Raw genomic sequence first — 18,191 nt, forward strand, 5'->3', positions numbered from 1 at the left:
TCGGTTTTCAAGCCGCGTCAATTCGAATAAAATCCTCGAACTTTCGATGACCATCTCCGCCATCGTCGTCAGGACTTCACTGACTGTCGGAGGTGCTACAGTTTGTCGCTTATATAGGCATGATGACATCATCAGCAGCCAAACAGATACACCCAATGTGGCGCGCGCGCGTAAGTCGACCCGGGCAGCTAGCGGAGCTATTGACCCTGGCGGCATCGGTGACGTTATGTGGTGCCATCTGTCTTTGCTGCATACAGGAATGGACGTGATCACCAAGCATAGATGCATATTTGTGTTGATCCAGTGTGCGTTCCAGAATGACGAGATCGCCCAGAGAATGTCATGAAAACTTTCCCCTACTATAACGCTCCGTCTTACGGCCTGGACTCTTCCGACAGTTGTTGTCTCAGGGCGCTTGCTTTCAGATGTTTCACCTCGTATACGCTGTACACCTGAAATAGCCACCTGTCACCAGTCAGTGGATGTCCAGTTGCTGTAGCGGCGCGCAAATTCCCTTTCTTCGCTGACGAACAGCAGTCAGCATGCTGCATGAACCAGGCGCTTGCTGCAAAGGCCCATACGCAGCGACCTCCGCTAAACGGTCGTTGAGAAGGCACTGTCGTTAAACCCTTGGTTGGTCTGAGTGCTCAGTTGCGTAACACTTGCAGGTCTATTCACCGGTATACATCACCGCAGCCGTCGTTCATCCTTGTCATGTATGCCCTGTGGTGCAGCACAGTAAATGAAGATGCTGTGTGGCTACAGCCTCCCGCCTTGTAGACCGTTCGCCTGGTGCAAGTCTTTCAAGCTGACGCCACTTCGGTGGGGGATGGGGATGAAATGATGATGATAAGGACAACACAACACTCAGTCCCTGAGCAGAGACAATCTCCGACCCAACCGGGAATCGAACCCGGGCCGTGAGGTATGTCATTCCGTCGCGCTGACCACTCAGCTACCAGGGACGGATGCAGCACAGTTACATCGGAGCTAGTTTTTGATAGCGCTATTTTGTCATGAACGGTATACTTTAACCACAACAGACACACGAACAGTTTACAGACTTAGCCGTTCCGGAACTGCTTCCACATTTGGCCCTAAAGCCAAGGATCTTGCCCTCTTGGACGTCACATAAATCACTACGTTTTCCCTAGCATTCGAACCCACGTCTCCTGGTGGCTAAGGAATCAACGAGATTGGAAAATCATATTGCTCAGACCACTGTGCCACGACTATGCCCTTGTGGCACGATTGGTTATCCTGCTGGAAGATTCCATTGCCTCAAGGAGAGACGTCAAACAGGAAGGAACGCTTGACGTCCGCAATCATTTTCACGTAGTCTACAGCTGCCATGGTGTCCTACTACCACACGCCCCTTGGGAGGCAAGTTGAATGACCCGCATAGCACAATACTGACCCATCGGCCTGCATCCGCGGGCGGTGTAAGATTCGAGCAGCCTCGATGAGGCCATATACCTCATGTAATGAGAAACATGATGCATCCGACGGGGCGACGCGTTTCCGTTTCAAGCGAAACTGTGTGGTTCCAGAGACCTTTCCAAGTCTCAAACATCTATAATGTGCACGTGCAGTCTGAAGCAACGAAAGATTCGAACCCAGTTCTCGTGCTCACTAGGCACATTCTCTGAGCATTATGCCACACTCGCGCAGTCGTCCAGCACAACTGCACAGATTACACTAGCACGCATTTCTCCTCAATCCAAATTACCATCTATGTCGCATCCCACTTAGTATTCTACCTAAACTCGAACAGCATTGCAAGGGCTCTGTAACTGTACTGGAATACCAACTCAGTGTCGAACGAAACAGGATATCCTGCCTGACACCCAGGCATGGGTGGTGTAGTGTTTAGTCTGTCTGCCTAGTGACAGGCTCGAATCCCAGCCTTGATACAAAGTTTCATTCGTCACTTCAGTTTGTATATATACATCACAGATGTTAGACACTTCAAAATGTCTCTGGAACCACATAGTTTCATTTGATTAAATCACCTACGCCTGAGGTTCAAGCAGGATGACTCATTTCGTTCGATTCTGAGTTGCCATTCTAATGCAGCTGGTGAGCCTCTGCAATGCTCTTCGGGTTTAGGTGGAATATCAAGTGGGCTGAGATGTGACTGACAGTTTGGATTGAGGGAGGCGTGCTAGTGTAGTCCATGCAGTTGTCAAAGCCCCTGTGCCAGTGTGGCTTAGTGGTTAGTCTATGTCCCTAGTGAGCACCTGAGTTCGAATCCCAGCCTTGGTACAAATTATCTGCCGGCCGCGGTGGTCTAGCGGTTCTGGCGCTGCAGTCCGGAACCTCGGGACTGCTACGGTCGCATGTTCGAATCCTGCCTCGGGCATGGGTGTGTGTGATGTCCTTAGGTTAGTTAGGTTTAAGTAGTTCTAAGTTCTAGGGGACTTATGACCTAAGATGTTGAGTCCCATAGTGCTCAGAGCCATTTGAACCATTTTTTTTTACAAATTATCATTCGTCGCTTCAATCTGCATATATAAGTTTCCATTTATACACAGTCGATTCCCGATGATGCCGTGCCCACTGCAATCGTAATTGACAATGTTTTTCGGTTAACATGAGAACTGGTAGTCGTCGTCTGATGTTGTGTCTCGACTTCAACAATGCGCACTGAACGGTGGGCTTCGCAACACTTGTGTCTACACCAGGTCTGCCGTAGGTCACTGCTTATCCTGATTTCCAAAATGGACGAGCCTGTGATCTCTGTGTTTTTTTTTTAATGATGCGTGCCTGTCCAACATTTTACCCTTCAACTACTTTCCATAGACGTTCAGGACTGTAGCATGCCAACAGCTGACAAGCTTCGCCGTTCCCTAGGTGGTTTGCCCTTGCGGTCAGAATTGACCCTACAGTGTTTCTACTTTCGTTTCTGCTCCGCTTATATACATACATTCCTTACAATCTCACGTGCCCGTAACTCCACTAAGAAGCATTCACTACAATGGATATTGGTAATAATGTTTTTGCTTGCCAGTGGAAAATACAAGGGTCATTCCCAACTGTATTTATCCTTAAGAGTTAGAATTTTGTACATTTCCTTTACACGTACTGTTCTTCTACATAGGCTCCATCACGTCATATAGGCTTACGACAGCGTTGTGAAATTGCGTGTATTACCTGTTGGTACAAGGTATTGTTATTTGCTCGTAGTCATGTCGTGAGCAGTGTCTGTTACACAACGGCCAGAACGTTACCGACCATGGAACTCAGTTTCTGCACATACTGACGATTTTACCCTCTTTACCCTCCGCCCAATCGTACTTCCGTCAAAATTATTCTTAGTATACGCGGCACACAAACGGTTATGAATATTCACGCGGTTTCTTTTTCCGCAATCAACAATTCAGTTAACACATTGCTCGTAATGAGTGATTTGCGTAGACGCTATTTTGATGGTTCATTACGGCCCTACCACCTGCCTGAATTGTTGGAAATTTCAGGCATATGCAGAAGAAACGGCATATTCAAAGAACCTGAAAGGTCTTTTCGTCGTATACAGATTGAGGGCAAGTGACTTTACACCTTCAAAACTTCATAGAAACGAAACAGTGCAACTTACTCGCTTCGAAACCTTAACCTGTGAATAGAGTATCTCTGGAAGCCGGTTTTTTACGTATGGGCACAATTATTATGTTTCAAGCTGCCGCCACCAGTAAGTGTGAGTGTAAAAAATGGCAACTGCGCCTCAACATAAGATATGGTGTCGTTCTTCAGTTTCAAAAAAAGGGAATTACGATCTGCTGTTCAACGCGAATTTCTCACGCATTTTCAGCAGAAGGCATCCAGCAGGGTACCCTTTTTCGTCTCGTACAAACAGTCTGAAGACATGAACTGTATTTGTAAACCAAATGTTGATCACAATCGAACAGCGTCCCAGTGAAGTCCTCAGAAATCAACATGTCAAGCAAGTGATGAGTCTCATATCTCACATATAACCGGTCGAAAATTTGCTGTGAAGCTGTACAGACTGCACTCGGTCCAGGAGGTTATATTCAGCTCTCTGACCCCTGCACCAAGATATTGGCAGGAATGGGGACTGACAATGACACATCAAGGAGTTTTACTGATGAAGCAACGTTTCACACTAATACTGAAGTTAACTGGCTCCATGTTAGTTTTTGGGGAACAGAAATTCCCGTTTCACAATCGAACTTAGACATTCGCAAAAGATCAGTGTGTTTTACGCAATGCCGAAGGATAAGACCAACAGCCTCTTCTTTTTCACGCAGAAAGCGGTTGCAGACATTTTGCTACCACGACACGTTTTCTTTATGGTTTCTGCCTCAATTGCAAGAAGGCTCCAACAACTTCATGTTGCAACAAGATGGTTCAACTCTTCACTTCCACTTAGCTGTATAGAAATATGTAAACACACGTGTGCCCGGACGATGGTCGGCCATGCAGGTGTGGTGCTGATGGCTGCCATGATCACCAAACTTAAACACTCTGCAATATTTATGGTGTTATATGACAGACGAAGACACAGTACTTGCCACAGCTATGCCAGCGAATCGCAGCTGCAGTAGAGACTATTACTACTGATATTACACCCAGGTTTTGGGAAGAGTATGGATATTGTCTCGAAATTCTCCTTGTTACAAGAGTTCTGTAACCTGGGAAAAAGCGGAACTTCCAGAGATACTCTATTAACAGGATATGGTTTAAGGCGAACAACTTGTACTGTTTCGCTTGAATACTTTTTGGAAATGTAAGGTTCTCTTGGGTTCAACTTCTATAACGGCTGTCTGGTGAATTATTTGTTGAACGATTCTCATTTATTAGGATTTTTATACTCTCAGACAAGGACTGTTGACAGCAACATTGCCAAATACTAAGTTAGGAACAACCGTTTCATCCTCAGGCGCAGGATGTTTGGTGTCTGCAGCGGGCTGCTGGGCACGTGTTACTCACCTGAACAAGGCGGCGCCATTGTTGAGGCTCTCTGGCGGCGACCGCACGTAGTGGGCGCCGGGCGTGAGCGGCGCGGCGGCCTGGTGCACGCACGGCAGCCCCCCAGAGCCCGGAACGTGCACGTGCACGCTGCGCAGGTCGTCCATGCTGTGCCGCCTCACACCATCTGGAACACGGCCATACCGCTTATGACTCACTCATTCACAGCCCACCTGCTCAACAACAGTTACACGTGCCACACGCAGATAAAAAGCTATATGCCAAACAGCTCCAAGCTGTGCTGCCTCACACCATCTGGAACACAGCACACTTCACATGGCTCACTCATTGACAGCCCACCTGCTCAACAACAGTTACGCCTGCCACATGCAGATAAAAAACTACAGGTCCAAGCTGTGCTGCCTCACACCATCTGGAACATAGCACATTTCACATGGCTCACTCATTGACAGCCCACCTGCTCAACAACAGTTACGCCTGCCACATGCAGATAAAAAACTACACGCCGAACAGGTCCAAGCTGTGTCGCCTCACACCATCTGGAACATAGCACACCGCACTTGGCTCACTCATTTGCAGCCCACCTGCTCAACAACAGTTATGCCTGCCAAATGCAGATAAAAAACTACATGCCGAACAGCTCCAAGCTGTGCTGCCTCACACCATTTGGAACATAGCACACCGCACTTGGCTCACTTATTCACAGCCCACCTGCTCAACAACAGCTACGCCTGCCACATGCAGATAAAAAACTATACGCTGAACAGGTCCAAGCTGTGCCGCCTCACGCCATTTGGAAACGGGCTGCACATCAGTCACAGGCTGCCTACTTAACAACAGCTATCCCTGGCACAAAAAAATGGTTCAAATGGCTCTGAGCACTATGGGACTCAACTGCTGAGGTCATTAGTCCCCTAGAACTTAGAACTAGTTAAACCTAACTAACCTAAGAACATCACAAACATCCATGCCCGAGGCAGGATTCGAACCTGCGACCGTAGCGGTCTTGCGGTTCCAGACTGCAGCGCCTTTAACCGCACGGCCACTTCGGCCGGCTCCCTGGCACACTGACATACATGCTACATAGGTTGTCCATATTGTGCTGTCTCACACCATGTGCAACACAGCACATGGCAGATTACTCATTCACTCACAACCTGCCTGCTTAAGAAGAGGTGAGCCTGGAACATGCATGTGCACACTGTGCATGTCATTCAAGCGTGTCAGCCTTCCACTGTTTCAACCACACACCAGCCAAGAGCTTGGCATGCTCGGTGGGGGATTTAAAAGTAAGGCGCAGTTCGCACTGAGACAATGCGATACAATATGTTGTAATGAAGATCCCGCAACGCAACTCTTGTTCTCACTGGGGTAATACGATATGCAGCACGGTACACAATGCGACTCACCATATGACAAGCAACAAGATATCACGAATGGCGTTTCTATTTCATTTTCATCTGTAATCGTAAGCTCCTCTGAAGAGAACTTTATTGTCGCTCACCGTTATTTAAAGCTCAAGAAAAAAAATGGTTCAAATGGCTCTGAGCACTATGGGACTTAACATCTATGGTCATCAGTCCCCTAGAACTTAGAACTACTTAAACCTAACTAACCTAAGGACAGCACACAACACTCAGCCATCACGAGGCAGAGAAAATCCCTGACCCCGCCGGGAATCGAACCCGGGAACCCGGGCGTGGGAAGCGAGAACGCTACCGCACGACCACGAGATGCGGGCAAAGCTCAAGAAACTGAACAAAAAAAGGAAGTACTGATTGCACCCATGCAATGCTATAAATATCGAACATAGTTCAGCTGTGGTTTCTCGTGATCCCTCCCTTTCTCGTGATCTCTCCCAACATGAAAACACATGCTAAGAATTCTACAGGATGAGTCCAGACAGTGACCACTTTCTGGAGCAATTATTACCAGCTACTTTGACAAAGTAGCTGCAGGTTTTCGACTTATTAGTTGTCCAGCTGAGAAGATGCTTATTAGAGTAAGGTAAGTTGGTGCTAGTGTTTGAATAACATTAAAAATGTCGCTATGAAAGTTAACTTTCAGTAAGATCACCTAGTGTGGTACTTTATTCAGTTACGTACATAATAGTTACAAATTAATAAAGCTGGGATAGTGTTTTTACAACTGTTCAGTTTCGCAAAGTAGTAAATGATTCAGCTTGAGGAGTACTCAGAAGAAACGTTGCTGATTTTGAAGAAAGACCAGTCATCATCGATGGTTACAAGCACAGCACCAGGATTCTCCGTTGACCACAATCGTCTGTTTACATGACCAGAGAGATGGAACCAGCCCTCATCTGATATCAAGAATATCAGTGGTATTGCTCTCAATAAAAGATGTAAAACGTTTCCAGTACTGGATTCGCTTTCTGTGATCCGCATTTTTCAATTCTTGCACTGCTCTCGCTTTATATGGGAACAATATCAGTGTTTGACAACCCGCCTTCTGCACGGTAACAAACCCGGTATCCTTTTATACTTATATGGATATGGTGTCTGTTCTTTCGGACATCTCCGAAAGAACAGACACCATGTCCATACAAGTATATTGTTCTGGCAATACCGGCCATGATCTTCTTCTTCTGTGCGGATGCACAATTATTTCGCGAACTCTTACGGGACTTGGTAAGAATGTCTTCCACGCGTAATGAGTGTGTTGGGTGGGACACTACGAATGTAGTGTGTGGACATACAAGGTGAGAATGTTGCTTTCGCGGGAGGCGTACACGAGATAGCCCCTGCAGTCGCACTATCCTCTGTGCCCTCGGTGGCTCAGCTGGAAGCCGGCACATTAGCTCAGCGTGTTCGGTCAGAGTGTTGGTTGATCTCTGTAATAAAAAAAAAACTGACTGGAAGGATCAACAAATTAACTTGAACGGATATCATGTGACGTCCGCAACGACGAAACACAACTATCAACAACGAACAAAATGCAAAAAAACGCTCAAGAAACTGAACAAAAAAAGGAAGTACTGATTGCACCCATGCAATGCTATAAATATCGAACATAGTTCAGCTGTGGTTTCTCGTGATCCCTCCCTTTCTCGTGATCTCTCCCAACATGAAAACACATGCTAAGAATTCTACAGGATGAGTCCAGACAGTGACCACTTTCTGGAGCAATTATTACCAGCTACTTTGACAAAGTAGCTGCAGGTTTTCGACTTATTAGTTGTCCAGCTGAGAAGTTGCTTATTAGAGTAAGGTAAGTTGGTGCTAGTGTCTGAATAACATTAAAAATGTCGCTATGAAAGTTAACTTTCTGTAAAATCACCTAGTGTGGTACTTTATTCAGTTACGTACATAATAGCTACAAATTAATAAAGCTGGGATAGTGTTTTTACAACTGTTCAGTTTCGCAAAGTAGTAAATGATTCAGCTTGAGGAGTACTCAGAAGAAACGTTGCTGATTTTGAAGAAAGACCAGTCATCATCGATGGTGCAGCCCAGGGAGATGAACTCTGCATAGGGATACACAATGTTAAGAAATGGGTGAAGACTATGGTGCTAAGGAAAATTCTGACGAATCCTTCTCAGCATCATCCATCTGCTCGTTCAGAAGTAAAAGGATTTAGCTTTCATGTCTCTTTTACGCCTGTCGCAATGTTTCCTGAAATACAGGAGCATGGACTTATCATCCTGCCAGTATCATCAACTGATGAGTACCAGTGTCTTTTCATAACCACGTTCGGCAGCATACGGAAAACAGAAATAAAAAGCAGTTCCGCACTCCAGACAGCAGGCTGTAGCAGGCGGCATCAGTCTCTTGCGCGACGCCCAGATAAGCAGCCTCATTGTGGGCGATCTCACGACTGCCTGACTTTACACACAGCTGGAAATATTTTAACTTCCTGCTTAAATCAGTCGCTCGTGAGCGAAGTGAAATCTTTGTACCTATTTTCACAGGCTCTCTGATTAACTAGGAGGATGTGCGAGGTGTATAGGGCTCACAACTCGACTTTAAAAAAGAGGTTAGTGATTAGCGATAAACAACGAGAGATATTCTGATAGCAAAAAAGTGGAAACTGTGTGCATTAGTCCTGTAGAATTCGTGGAATTTGTGTTCGTGCTGGGAGAGCTCACGAGAAATCACAACTGAACTATGTTTGATATTTATAGCCTCGTACGGGTGCACCCACTTGTTCAGTTCATCAACCACGAGCAGCCTTCACTGACGATGTATCAATGCAGAGAAAAGTAAGGTACATTGCTGGAGACATTAACTGTAGCTTAGTAGTATTAACACACGAAAAAGGTACATAGTTGTTTAAGCCAAACCAGCACTACTACTATGTATGGAAGAGATTGCATGAATAAATCCGTGGTTGCGGTGATTGCCGTCACATGGCTGGGTCTGCCGGTGTTCGGCTAAGGCGTGATGTACTCGCACACGCCAAGTAGAAACGGTGACGTCTGTACAGGAGCGACATTATGACGTTCTGCTCAAAGTGATGGACAGACAAACTGTGACTAGCTGCAAGGCGGCAAGTGCCAAGAACAATGCTCATTTACGTTAGTGTCGCCTGGCGGAATTTGTGTCGGTCGACAGGGAGGCAAACCGAGATAGGGTGAGGTGGCTGAATTTTCTGTATCAGAGGCAACTGCTCTCTAGTGAGCTGACTCCAAAAAATAGAGCCGTTGCCAACTACGGGGAGTACCAGAATCTAAGAACTGCCTGCTTTGACAATGGTAACTGACCACATCTCTTACTTCCTGTTCTGCCTCAGTTCCAACCGTCGAATAGCAGCCGTCTCTATGTCCCAACGCCTCTATGAAGAAAACCAAACGGCATTTTGCGTATTTTTATCGCTTGCCACCATTTTAAGCAGGTTATCAGCTTTTCTCAAAGTAATCGCAACCGAAATCCGATTCCGGTTTCCAGTTCCGCAGTACTTCAGGAATCTGTTTATTATGGTCTCCTTTCTAGTAAATTTGTGGTAAGTCCCTATGGGACCAAACTACTAGGCTTACACGCTATTTAATCTAAATTAAACTAACTTATGCTAAGGACAACACACACACACGCCCATGCCCGAGGGAGGACTCGAACCTCCGACGGGGAGAGCCGCGTGAACCGTGCAAAGCGCCTGAGACCACGCGGCTGCCTCGCGCGGCTCTCCTTTCTCTTGGAATTTCTATTATGAGCGTAATTTGCCCCTGAAATGTAAGAAAGCTCCAAATAAAATTAACGGATTCACCCTTGGATTGGTCACAAGGAAAGAGTAAAAAATACGTAATTATACTGATGAATTATCAGTCACTTGGTGTCCCTCATTTTGGTTGTGAGCCGGCCGGAGTGGCCTAGCAGTTCTAGGCGCTACAGTTTGGAACGGCGCGATCGCTATGGTCGCAGGTTCGAATCCTGCCTTGGGCATGGATGTGTGTGATGTCCTTAGGTTACCTAGGTTTAAGTAGTTCTAAGTTCTAGGGGACTGATGACCTCAGAAGTTAAGTCCCATAGTGCTCGGAGCCATTTGAACCATTTTGGTTGTGAGCTCTCCGTGGTCACGCAACTACATGTCCCGACATGTGGCGAGTCATTGTGTCACAGAGTGTCTTTTTATTTGTTCTTTGCATCAGTGTGGCACGGTACAATGAACCCAGAAACATATGAGATCCTATAAAGATAATATCTACATCGAATAGAAGAATTTAAAGGTGAGCACTAGTGTTAAAACATCACAGTTCCATATATCGCGTAACATAAGTGCAGAGAAAAATAAATACAATCTGTAGTACTATTCTCCTACGAAAGAACAATCTATTGTATTCATTAAATGGCAGATAGCCTTCCACTCACCTAAGTTGAAGTCAGATATGACCTTGCCTCAGTGAGTGTGGTAAACACTTCGAATATCAAGTCCTGAACTGACAGAAATTTGCATTTCTAGTCTTTTTTTCTTTCTGTGCATGTGCTGGTCATCAAGTGCCAATGAAGGTAAAGCCGGCCGCGGTGGTCTAGCGGTTCTAGGCGCTCAGTCCGGAACCGCGGGACAGCTACGGTCGCAGGTTCGAATCCTGCCTCGGGCATGGATGTGTGTGATGTCCTTAGGTTAGTTAGGTTTAATTAGTTCTAAGTTCTAAGCGACTGATGACCTCAGAAGTTAAGTCGCATAGTGCTCAGAGCCTCAGAGCCAATGAAGGTAAATAAATTAACTGGACAAAATCTGAACTCCCAAAAATTAAACAGTATTTTTCGGAGATATAAATATAAACAAAAATATCATAGATAACATGAATACTGCTCCCAAAGACATCTTTCACAATATTGCCATGGGTTATTTCGTCAACAGTGCTAAAAAAGGCAACTAAATAAAAAGCATCAACAATCCGTGAAGTGGTTCGAAATATAGACAAGGAGCATAAAGTAATGATAAAAGACATACGAGATTCTACGAAGCACTTTCACAGTAAGTTTTTAGAGAGAATTCAACCACTGCACTGTGTAACTGTGCTGAAGAATTATTCACTGAATTAGGCTTCTTGTAATGAATCTGAACATTCCGAATCTATGACGGACGAAGTTAAAGAAAACGAATGTTAATATGTCAGATGTATCTAAATCTGAGATATGGCTGAAAATCACTTAGGTATTTGAGAAAATTATTTGAAACCATCACGAAACAAGTAGTACATTACTAACTATGAGTTCAGTAAGAGATTCAAATTTGCATCAAGATATATGATTTTCAATTTAGGAAAGACAAGCAATTAATGATCGCGTAGATAATGTGTGCCATATTCTGTACCCAATGAGGCCAATGTCTCCATAGCAATGACAAGAGAACGCGTGAAATGCAGCTATAGTTAATACGAGGAATGACGCATTCGGGAACCGACGTGGATCATTTTGTAGGCGCCATCAAAGCACCAGCCTTGCCTCACTGGAAAAGAGGCAAAGTATTTCATTTAGACAGAATCAGAGTTAATTATGTGTATTCGCGATTACAGGTCAGACATGGCACTCATACCTTCGTATGCTTTTATGCATTGCTACCCTTAACGTAACACTTCGCTGCTAAGAGGGGAACTTGCTCACTATTACCTGAAGTAGTATTTGCACATCTTGGACATAAATTCCAGACCGCGACAAGCGTTTACAGCCGAGGAAGAAACGTTACGTTATACGGCCATAATCTGGCGCAGAAACAGCCCCGTGGAGGCAGTAAAGGTAGAACAGAGCCACCAGGATAAAAGCAGTCCTAATGCAGAACCTCGTAGGCTGCCAAGGACTGCCTGTCTGACACATCTTTAGCGGCGCAGAGGGTCTGAGAATAATGCAATCGTGTCACCTCCGAGCGGTTGTATGTTCTGAAAGGGCAGCAGTGCTTCACGTGCATTGCAAAGTCGCAAAACTGAAAACACAGTGAAAATAAAAAAAAAGTTTCATTTGCAGCTGTTTATACCTTCCAGCTATTTCTCTACCTATTCGCCTCTGCGACTTAGACATTTGTAGCGTTGTACGAATTTTCCAATACCTTTGTCACAGAAGGCAGCCGCCTTCGCTTTCCACCACTTCCTTATGCTGGTATGGAACTCGTTGTCTGTGCCAGAATGCTGTCTTTATTGCCAACGGTTCACGTGGGCAGTGATGAAACTCAGAGGGAGCCAAGTCCTACTTTTTTCTGGTAGTGCTTAATTTTTATTCTTTCAAAATTACGAAATTTGCTAAATTTGCCTCGAAGAAAACTGCAGGATGTTAGTTTTATAGGGATGAGGGCAGGAGGGGGGGGGGGGGAGGGGTTCGCTGTTGCGGTATTGACTGCCCTACCAGTGCGACATGGGATTTTGGTATATAACACGAGCATAGCTCGGGGCAACAAATAGGCTTTATTTCATCAAAATCGGATCACGAAAAAAAAAAAAAAGATATCGTGATATAAAGCTTTACCTGAAACCGCCGTATCTGTGAGTTTGAACAAGCTAATTCACAAAACTACTTGACGAGTTTTGTAAGTAGGCTGTTTAGGTTTTTATGTTGGTAACGCCACGTAGCGCTCTGTATGAAAATCACTGACTGTGCTGTGTGCAATCTGTGGCTGGTTGGAATTGTTGGAATATTCGCTATTGTAGTGTTGGGCAGCTGGATGTGAACAGCGCCTAGCGTTGAGCAGTTGGAGGTGAGCCGCCAGCAGTGGTGGATGTGGGGAGAAAGAAGGCAGAGTTTTGAGAGCGTGTGTCCGTCAGGAAAAGGAAATTTGTAAGACTGGATGTCATGAACTCCATCAAAATCTTTCATTTGCTAACTATACCTACCAGCAGTTAGTGCCTTCAGCAGTTAGAATCTTTTATTTAGCGGGCAGCATTGGCGCTCGCTGTATTGCAGTAGTTCGAATAAAAGATTTTTGTGAGGTAAGTGATTCATGAAAGGTATAGATTATTGTTAGTCATGGCCATTCTTTTGTAGGGATTACTGAAAGACAGATTGTTGAAAGACAGTACGTTCAGTTTTGGTCAGCTATTTGAAAATCAAATAACGTAAGACGTTTACCAGCGCAGTAATTTATAATTTTCCAAAGGGCACGTTTCAGTTTTCATACTTAGGCAACGTTTAGGCTTTATTTCATCAAAATCGGAATACTAAAAAAAGTACCGTAATTTAAAGTTTTAGATGTCTATCCAGCTTAGTAGTTCGGATGCTTACCTCAGTGATAGCGTAGTAGTCCAAAGAAACTATAGATGGCGCTGTTAGTTCCATAGTACACTAAAGCATCAGTTGATGGCGCTGTTAGTTTCTTACGTCTGTGGCAGAAGTTAACGTCAGTGGCAGAATTAAGCGCCGCAATCTTACCTTCACGAGTACAAACTAACACTGAATTTACTGGGGTAGAATATTCGTGTTTACTGATTTTGCTTTATCTATTTATAAGATAATTGCTTTGCTTCTTTCGATAGGTCTCATTTATATTTCGCTTCTTGGCTAGGAAAAGGGAATTTGTTGCCAAAGTGGTCCTACAAAGGTTAAGTTTTCACTGACTGAGGTCCGGAACCCGAAAGCGACAGCATGCGAAGGCCCCTTTTTTTAACGTCAGTTGCGAAGCACGGGTGTAAGACAATATAAAATAACATCGGAATTTAATCGGGAAAATGAACATGTTGGTCTTAACAGAGGATGCTGCACAATGGACGATTTGCAAATCACTAAGTATTTAAATAATCGAACATCTCCGCACTCTACCGCGTGTGATAAAACCTCGACGTCAACAGAATGTTAAAAATCTAGCCTCCTACATTCTCTCAGGGGGCGACAACGGAATGTGCTGACGCCGCCCGCCGCCACGTCAGCTGTTACTCACAATGCCCCGCTCTCGGCCGTTGCCACACCACAGCTCGGATAGCAGTACTACGTAGCGTCGGCCTGCTGGGAGCACAGTGCTGCGACAGCGTTTCAGCGCCTTTTACAGACTACGGCAGTCGCTCAAGGCGCTTCCGCTGCGCCCAAGGCAAGCAACTGGCGATAGCGAGATCCCTAGCGCTGGTCACTACACTTCGCGTAGGCATTATGCCCTCACCGCCGCCTACTGACCACACCGTTACCGGGATTTCGATGTCTCGTAGACGAGATCACTCACCGTGTGCCACTCCACCATTCGTTTATCTATCTGATAAAACTTACGTATAGAGAAGTGAGTGGAATGTACAATGACGGAAAAAATTCGTAACAACAAAAGATAATTAATGTAGAATAATGAAATCCCGCGAATATATTTTTCTAGGTAACATATTTACGTAATTATTAGGTCTACAACTTTGCTTCCGCCGTTTTGCAATAGACGGCAGAAGCGGCAAGTGGGGTTCGGGTGGTTGGTCATAGGTGTAATACAATAAGCTTAGGCATCTGTAAACATAATACCATAAAAATATTACTCGATTTGTGATTGCATCATAAGGTTACTCTCGATTAAGTACGTCAACTTACGTACCCATTTCTCGCCATTTGCGGGAAGTTTTAATTTTCTGCTTTAACATGAAGAAATCTGCGGCTGTGACTCTTAAAATGCTGGGTAAGACCAATGGTGAGGGAACTATTAGTGGAATAACGTGCAGAGAATGTTTTCAACGCCTTAAGAACAGTGATTTTGATGTCGAAGACGGGCATGGTGGTGGGAGACAGAACGTTTTCGTTGCTACTGAAACAGACGAAGACAGTCACAAGACATAATTATCGAAAGCAATTGATGCGTTCGAACCCAGCACTGAAACACAAACGGCCACAATACAGCGATAGACACGTAAAGGTAATTTTGCAGCAGGTCAGTGTTCGACCCCATGTCGCAAAGCCCGTCAAAATATACATGGAAACGTTGAAATGAGAAGTCCTATCCCTCCCGCCGTATTCTCCATACGTTACTCTCTCTGACTACCACCTTTTAGGATCAGTGGCATACAGTCTGGGTGACCAGCATTTCCGATCATATGAACAAGTGCAAAATTGAATCGATTCATAGATCCCCACAAAAGACGCCCAGCTCTTCCACCACGGGATTCGTATGCTATCCGAAAGATGGGAGAATGTAGTGGCAAGCGATGGGCAATACTATGAATGACAATTTTTTTGTAAGTTTTTCACAATAAAGCCCCGAACTTCGAGAAAAAACGGTGGAAGCAAAGTTGTAGACCTAGTAACATTCCAAGATCACATATTAACGTAAGAGTAAGATAAGCCCATTGCAAATGCGGAACGCTGGTACATTAGCAACCGGTGTAACGGCTAGTATATTGAATGCAAGCATGCTAACGTGCATGCACTGTGTTGTACAGCTGCCGGATGTCAGCTTGTGGTATGGAGTTCCATTTGCTCGGTCAATACAGGGACGGTTAATGCTATTTCCGGATGACGCTGGAGTTGTCGTCGGATGATATCGTGTATGCACTCGACTGGAGACAGTTCCGGTGACCGAGCAGGCCAGGCCAACATGTCAACACTCTGCAGAGCACACTGGTTACAACAGCGGTATGTGGGTGAGCGTTATCCTGTTGGCGTTATCCTGTTGGTAAACACCCCCTGGAATGGAATGCTGTTCGTGAATGGCAGAATAACAGTCGAATCACGAGACTGACGTAAAAATTTGATGTCATGGTGCTTGGGATAACCACGAAAGCGCTCCTGATGTCATACGAAACTACACCTTGGACGATAACTCCAGGTGTATGTTCAGTGTCCAGCACGCAGACAGGCTGGTTGCAGGCCCTCAACTGACCTCATTTTAACCAACACATGGCCATCAGAGTCAGAAAAAGATAATACATCTCCACCCTGCCCTCTAATGAGCTCTGGATTGACACCACTGGAGTCACAAATAGTGGTGGTTTGGGGTCAGTGGAATGCACGCTACAGGACGTCTGGCTCGTAACTGTCTTTGAAGTAACCGATTTTTAATACGGGGTTATTACAAATGATTGAAGCGATTTCACAGCTCTACAATAACTTAATTATTTGAGATATTTTCACAATGCTTTGCACACACATACAAAAACTCAAAAAGTTTTTTTAGCCATTCACAAATGTTCGATATGTGGCCCTTTAGTGATTCGGCAGACATCAAGCCGATAATCAAGTTCCTCCCACACTCGGCGCAGCATGTCCCCATCAATGAGTTCAAAAGCATCGTTGATGCGAGCTCACAGTTCTGGCACGTTTCTTGGTAGAGGAGGTTTAAACACTGAATCTTTCACGTAACCCCACAGAAAGAAATCGCATGGGGTTAAGTCGGGAGAGCGTGGAGGCCATGACATGAATTGCTGATCATGATCTCCACCGCGACCGATCCATCGGTTTTCCAATCTCCTGTTTAAGAAATGCCGAACATCATGATGGAAGTGCGGTGGAGCACACTCCTGTTGAAAGATGAAGTCGGCGCTGTCGGTCTCCAGTTGTGGCATGAGCCAATTTTCCAGCATGTCCAGATACACGTGTCCTGTAAAGTTTTTTTCGCAGAAGAAAAAGGGGCTGTAAACTTTAAACCGTGAGATTGCACAAAACACGTTAACTTTTGGTGAATTGCGAATTTGCTGCGCGAATGCGTGAGGATTCTCTACCGCCCAGATTCGCACATTGTGTCTGTTCGCTTCACCAAAAGAAAAATGTTGCTTCATCACTGAAAACAAGTTTCGCACTGAACGCGTCCTCTTCCATGAGCTGTTGCAACCGCGCCGAAAATTCAAAGCGTTTGACTTTGTCATCGGGTGTCAGGGCTTGTAGCAATTGTAAACGGTAAGGCTTCTGCTTTAGCCTTTTCCGTAAGATTTTCCAAACCGTCGGCTGTGGTACGTTTAGCTCCTTGCTTGCTTTATTCGTCGACTTCCGCGGGCTACGCGTGAAACTTGCCCGCACGCGTTCAACCGTTTCTTCGCTCACTGCAGGCCGACCCGTTGATTTCCCCTTACAGAGGTATCCAGAAGCTTTAAGCTGCGCATACCATCGCCGAATGGAGTTAGCAGTTGGTGGATCTTGAACTTCGTCCTGAAGTGTCGTTGCACTGTTATAACTGACTGATGTGAGTGCATTTCAAGCACGACATACGCTTTCTCGGCTCCTGTCACCATTTTGTCTCACTGCGCTCTGGAGCGCTCTGGCGGCAGAAACCTGAAGTGCGGCTTCAGCCGAACAAAACTTTATGAGTTTTTCTACGTATCTGTAGTGTGGCGTGACCATATGTCAATGAATGGAGCTACAGTGAATTTATGAAATCGCTTCAATCATTTGTAATAGCCCTGTAGTTTGTCGTTGCCTTACTGTGGTGGCAACTGCTGTTCCTAATGCTGCTGCAGATGCAGTACGATGTACCAGAGCCATCCGTCCATACGTCGAACTCGATGATCTTCCCTCTCGGTAATGCCACGTGGCCACCCGGTCATCTTGCGACCGTACATTCTCGGGACCACCGTTCCCAACAATCAAGTGCAGTGGCTACATTCCTGCCGAGTCTTTCCGCAATAGTGCAGCTTTTCGTAGCCCTATCTCTCGTTCAAATTCAGTGAGGTGTCGATAATGGCGTCTTTGTCGCCTTTAAAGTCATCTTTGACTATCGTCAACCCACCACGTCAAATCTCAAAGGTAACTAACGCTCACGACCGTTACAGCGTGTATTTAAAGCAAAACTGACTTGTATCCTCATAGTGGCACTACTAGCGTCACTCTTATGCGACCTGTACGAAATCTGAATATACATCATCTTTCGGATGTAGAAACACGCCTACGAACTTTCATTTATGTCGTAT

General features: G+C 45.3%; 1 protein-coding gene across 1 annotated transcript in view; it reads right to left on the reverse strand.

Annotated features, from left to right (window-relative positions):
* Positions 1 to 18,191, reverse strand: part of LOC126092010 (ATP-binding cassette sub-family G member 4-like) — a 486,217-nt gene that overhangs the window by 384,087 nt on the left and 83,939 nt on the right. The window contains exon 2 of the mRNA XM_049907390.1: positions 4,948 to 5,113. Coding sequence (XP_049763347.1) covers positions 4,948 to 5,093 — 146 coding nt within the window. The 5' untranslated portion in view covers positions 5,094 to 5,113. The remainder of the gene's footprint in view (positions 1 to 4,947; positions 5,114 to 18,191) is intronic.

This window comes from Schistocerca cancellata, chromosome 7, assembly GCF_023864275.1.
Source record: "Schistocerca cancellata isolate TAMUIC-IGC-003103 chromosome 7, iqSchCanc2.1, whole genome shotgun sequence".
Lineage (NCBI taxonomy): Eukaryota > Metazoa > Arthropoda > Insecta > Orthoptera > Acrididae > Schistocerca > Schistocerca cancellata.